This window comes from Amphimedon queenslandica, unplaced genomic scaffold (assembly GCF_000090795.2).
Source record: "Amphimedon queenslandica unplaced genomic scaffold, v1.1 AMPQUscaffold_12318, whole genome shotgun sequence".
Classification (NCBI taxonomy): domain Eukaryota; kingdom Metazoa; phylum Porifera; class Demospongiae; order Haplosclerida; family Niphatidae; genus Amphimedon; species Amphimedon queenslandica.
In genome coordinates, this window is record NW_003547444.1 from 11,279 (window position 1) to 16,788 (window position 5,510).

The 5,510-nt window shown below is 32.6% G+C and overlaps 1 protein-coding gene across 1 annotated transcript; it reads left to right on the top strand.

Annotated features, from left to right (window-relative positions):
• The first annotated feature begins 4,166 nt into the window (after positions 1-4,166).
• On the top strand, positions 4,167-5,503 carry LOC109588048 (uncharacterized). Its single transcript, XM_020004242.1, has 4 exons — positions 4,167-4,193; positions 4,248-4,254; positions 4,344-4,792; positions 4,844-5,503. Exons 1-4 carry the CDS (start codon positions 4,167-4,169, stop codon positions 5,381-5,383), a joined length of 1,023 nt encoding a protein of 340 aa, XP_019859801.1. The 3' UTR covers positions 5,384-5,503.
• Positions 5,504-5,510: the final 7 nt, after the last annotated feature.

Here is a 5,510-nt window from a genome sequence, read left to right on the forward strand (position 1 = left end):
ACAATCTTTTAGTCAGTAAGTCACGTCAAAAGTGAATGTGTAATTTTATTCTTTTCTTCTATGATACCTTTGTGATACTTTTACTAAACTGTGTTATTCACAATTTTTCAGCCAGTAAGTCAAGTCACATGTCAATGTGTAATTTTATTCTTTTCTTCTATGATACCATTGTGATTGTTTACTAAACTGTGTTATTCACAATCTTTCAGGGAGTAAGTCACGCCACATGTGAATGTGTAATTTAATTCTTTTCTTCTATGATACCATTGTGATACTTACTATACTGTGTTATTCACAATCTTTCAGTATGTAAGTCAAGTCACATGTAAATGTGTAATTTTATTCTTTTCTTCTATGATACCTTTACTTTACTAAACTGTTATTCACAATCTTTCAGGATGTAAGTCAAGTTACATGTGAATGTACCGTATAGCTTGAAATTTTCGTGGAATTTAAATTTCGTGATTTTCATGGGTATGGGTTGCCCACGAAATTTAAACCCAGCAAATCATTGAAGTGCTATCCCCTTACAGGCTATCTAAACTGTCAACCACGAATTGCCCCACTAGGAGCAAACCACGAAAATATCAACCCACGAAAATTTCAAGCTATACGGTATTTATTCTTTTCTTCTATGATACCTTTGTGATACTTTTACTAAACTGTGTTATTCACAATTTTTCAGCCAGTAAGTCAAGTCACATGTCAATGTGTAATTTTATTCTTTTCTTCTATGATACCATCGTGATACTTTACTAAACTGTGTTATTCACAATCTTTCAGTCAGTAAGTCACATCACATGTCAATGTGTAATTTTATTCTTTTCTTCTATGATACCATTGTGATACTTTACTAACCTGTGTTATTCACAATCTTTCAGTCAGTAAGTCACATCACATGTGAATGTGTAATTTTATTCTTTCTTCTATGATACCATTGTGATACTTTACTAATCTGTGTTATTCACAATCTTTCAGTCAGTAAGTCACATCACATGTGAATGTGTAATTTTATTCTTTCCTTCTATGATACCATTGTGATACTTTACTAATCTGTGTTATTCACAATCTTTCAGTCAGTAAGTCACATCACTTGTGAATGTGTGATTTTATTCTTTTCCTCTATGATACCATTGTGATATTTACTAAACTGTGTTATTCACAATTTTTCAGCTAGTAAGTCACGTTAAATGTGAATGTGTAATTTTATTCTTTTCTTCTATGATACCATTGTGATACTTTACTAAACCATGTTATTCACAATCTTTCAGCCAGTAAGTCACGTCACATGTGAATGTGTAATTTCATTCTTTTCTTCTATGATACCATTGTGATACTTTACTAACCTGTGTTATTCACAATCTTTCAGTCAGTAAGTCACATCACATGTGAATGTGTAATTTTATTCACTTCTATGATACCATTGTGATACTTTACTAAACTGTGTTATTCACAATCTTTCAGTCAGTAAGTCACATCACATGTGAATGTGTAATTTTATTCACTTCTATGATACCATTGTGATACTTTACTAACCTGTGTTATTCACAATCTTTCAGTCAGTAAGTCACATCACATGTGAATGTGTAATTTTATTCACTTCTTCTATGATACCATTGTGACCCTTTATAAACTGTATTATCACACAATCTTTCAGAGAGTAAGTCACGTACATATATGTCACTTGTCAATGTGTGATTTTATTCTTTTCTTCTATGATACCACTGTGATACTTTACTAAACTGTGTTATTCACAATTTTTCAGCTAGTAAGTCACATCACATGTGAATGTGTAATTTTATTCACTTCTTCTGTGATACCATTGTGATACTTTTACTAATCTGTGTTATTCACAATCTTTCAGCCAGTAAGTCACATCACATGTGAATGTGTAATTTTATTCTTTCCTTCTATGATACCATTGTGATACTTTACTAAACTGTGTTATTCACAATTTTTCAGCCAGTAAGTCACATCACATGTAAATATGTAATTTTATTCTTTTCTCCTATGAAATCCTTGTGATTTTGTGCTAAACTGTTATCACACAATCTTTCAGAGAGTAAGTCACGTACATCACTTGTGAATGTGTGATTTTATTCTTTTCTGCTATGATACTATTGCGATACTTTATAAACTGTGTTATTCACAATCTTTCAGCCAGTAAGTCACATCACATGTTAATGTGTAATTTTATTCTTTTCTTCTATGATACCATTGTGATACTTTATTAATCTGTGTTATTCACAATCTTTCAGCCAGTAAGTCACATCACATGTGAATGTGTAATTTTATTCTTTTCTTCTATGATACCATTGTGATACTTTACTAATCTGTGTTATTCACAATCTTTTAGCCAGTAAGTCACGTCAAATGTGAATGTGTAATTTTATTTTTTTCTTCTATGATACCATTGTCATACTTTACTAAACTGTGTTATTCACAATCTTTCAGCCAGTAAGTCACGTCAAATGTGAATGTGTACTTTCATTCTTTTCTACTATGATACCATTGTGATAATTTTACTAAACTGTGTTATTCACAATCTTTCAGCCAGTGAGTCACATCACATGTGAATTTGTACTTTTATTCTTTTTTTCTATGATACCACTGTGATACTTTTACTGAACTGTGTTATTCACAATTTTTTAGCCAGTAAGTCACGTCACATGTGAATGTGTACTTTTATTCTTTTCTTCTATGACACCACTGTGATACTTTTACTGAACTGTGTTATTCACAATTTTTCAGCCAGTAAGTCACGTCACATGTGAATGTATAATTTTATTCTTTTCTTCTGTGACACCATTGTGATACTTTACTAAACTGTGTTATTCATAATCTTCAGAGAGTAAGTCAATCACATCACATGTGAATGTGTAATTTTATGCTTTTCTTCTATGATGCCATTGTGATACTTGACTTAACTGTGTTATTCACAATTATTTAGAGAGTAAGTCAATCACGTCACAAGTTATTGTGTAATTTTATTCTTTTCCTTTATGATACTATTGTGATACTTTACTACACTGTGTTATTCACAATTATTTAGAAAGTAAGTCAATCACGTCACAAGTAAATGTGTAATTTTATTCTTTTCTTCTATGATACCATTCTGATACTTTACTAACTGTGTTATTCACAATCTTTCAGATTGTAAGTCACGTCACATGTGAATGTGTAATTTTTTTCTTCTATGATACCACTGTGATACTTTTACTAAACTGTGTTATTATTCACAATTTTTTAGCCAGTAAGTCACGTCACATGTGAATATGTAATTTTATTCTTTTCTTCTATGATACCATTGTGATACTTTACTAAACTGTATTATTCACAATCTTTCAGATTGTAAGTCACGTCACATGTGAATGTGTAATTTTTTTTCTTCTGTGATACCACTGTGATACTTTACTGAACTGTGTTATTCACAATCTTTCAGCCAGTGAGTCACGTCACATGTGAATTTGTACTTTTATTCTTTTCTTCTATGATACCACTGTGATACTTTACTAAACTGTGTTATTCACAATCTTTCAGATTGTAAGTCACATCACATGTGAATGTGTAATTTTTTTCTTCTATGATACCACTGTGATACTTTACTGAACTGTGTTATTCACAATTTTTCAGCCAGTAAGTCATGTCACATGTGAATGTATAATTTTATTCTTTTCTTCTGTGACACCATTGTGATACTTTACTAAACTGTGTTATTCACAATGATTTAGAAAGTAAATCAATCACGTCACAAGTAAATGTGTAATTTTATTCTTTTCTTCTATGATACCATTCTGATACTTTACTAACTGTGTTATTCACAATCTTTCAGATTGTAAGTCACGTCACATGTGAATGTGTAATTTTTTTTCTTCTATGATACGACTGTGATACTTTTACTAAACTGTGTTATTCACAATTTTTTAGCCAGTAAGTCACGTCACATGTGAATATGTAATTTTATTCTTTTCTTCTATGATACCATTGTGATACTTTACTAAACTGTGTTATTCACAATCTTTCAGCCAGTAAGTCACATTGCATGTGAATATGTAATTTTATTCATTTTTTCTATGTCACCATTGCTAAACTGTGTTATTCACAATCTTTCAGGCTCAGAGAGTAAGTCACATCTCATGTACATGTATAATTTTATCTTGTCTACTATGTTAAATGTTGTTATTCAGCCAAAGGTAAGTTTGGAAAAAAAATTTTTAATGTAATGGATTTTTGCTTCACATTTATAGGATATAAGTGAGTAAAAAATAGCTTAATATAGTCATGTAAACTCTGTAAAGGATTCACTTTACATGTGTATTGTGAGTACCCATTGATACCTATAGGTGCTTATGAGAAAGCTCTCAAAGAGCAAGGAAGTGCTGATGTAGCGTATGCTCGTCTTATGTTACTGGGATCAGCTGGTACTGGCAAGACATCTCTCAAGCGTTCATTAATGGAAGAACCTTTCAATCCTCATACTACAAGCACCATTGTATCTGATGTATCATCCGTACGACCATTTGGACACAAGTGGCAAACAAGGAGAGAAAACAAATGGAGAGAAACCACAGAAAAAGATGAAATTGAGGAACTTGCACGTTTGTTTGAATTCAGTCGTTATAGACCATTCTCACACCATTCACCTTTATTGAGTGCCCAATATTTGTTGGATGAATCAGCTTCTACTAGTCCCATAACTTCCATTTTGGGTATAGAGAGTAGTTTTATCCAATCGATACTAAGAAGAGCTTTACCTAGTAAACCATATCTTGTAACAAAATCACTTGTTCAGGTTAGTCATGGTCATACTTTAATGGCATTAAAAGTTTTATCATTTTTGTAGCCATTTCTTCATATATGGGATTGTGGTGGTCAGCCAGTGTTCCTTGAGATTCTCCCAGCCTTCCTCACTCCTCGTACAATGTTTCTCCTCCTGTTTGATGCTTCAAAGGATTTCAAGGAAAGATGGCAGTCACGTCAGAATACTCCTGATGGTAAAGTGCTGTTTGGTGAGATATTGAATGAAAGCACGAGTGATCTAATGGCCAAATGGATGTCTACAATACACAGTCACCTTGTGAAGCACAACAAAGATGATACTTCTTCTCCTAGTCTCTATTGTATTGGCACTCGTGGGGACCTGCTAAATTCAGAAAGCAAGAAAGAAGTAAAGCAACAAATACAGTCTTTGTATGAGGAGAAAGAGTTCTCTGATCTCATTAAAGATGTGCTCATCATTGATAATACGACCTCAGGCAAAGGAGGAGAAGAAGATCCAAGCATTACAGAATTACGTAAAGCTATTGATAGTTTTATCAAATCATTGGTTGTACCAACACCTGTCAATGTGGGTTCTTTTTCGCGAAGTTTATCAAGAGCTTAAGCAGAATATCATTAGTGTATCTGATGCCATTGCCATTGGAGTAGCATGTCATATACCAGCAGATGATGTTCCTGAAGTATTGAAATTCTACCATGAGCTGGGAGCTGTGCTTTACTATCCTCCAATA

Bases quoted from the DNA above. Each gene is read 5' to 3' on its own strand.
- LOC109588048 (XM_020004242.1), top strand. From the start codon at position 4,167: ATGTTAAATGTTGTTATTCAGCCAAAG. The intron at 4,793-4,843 runs GTTAGTCATGGT...TCATTTTTGTAG, and splicing joins TAACAAAATCACTTGTTCAG to CCATTTCTTCATATATGGGA.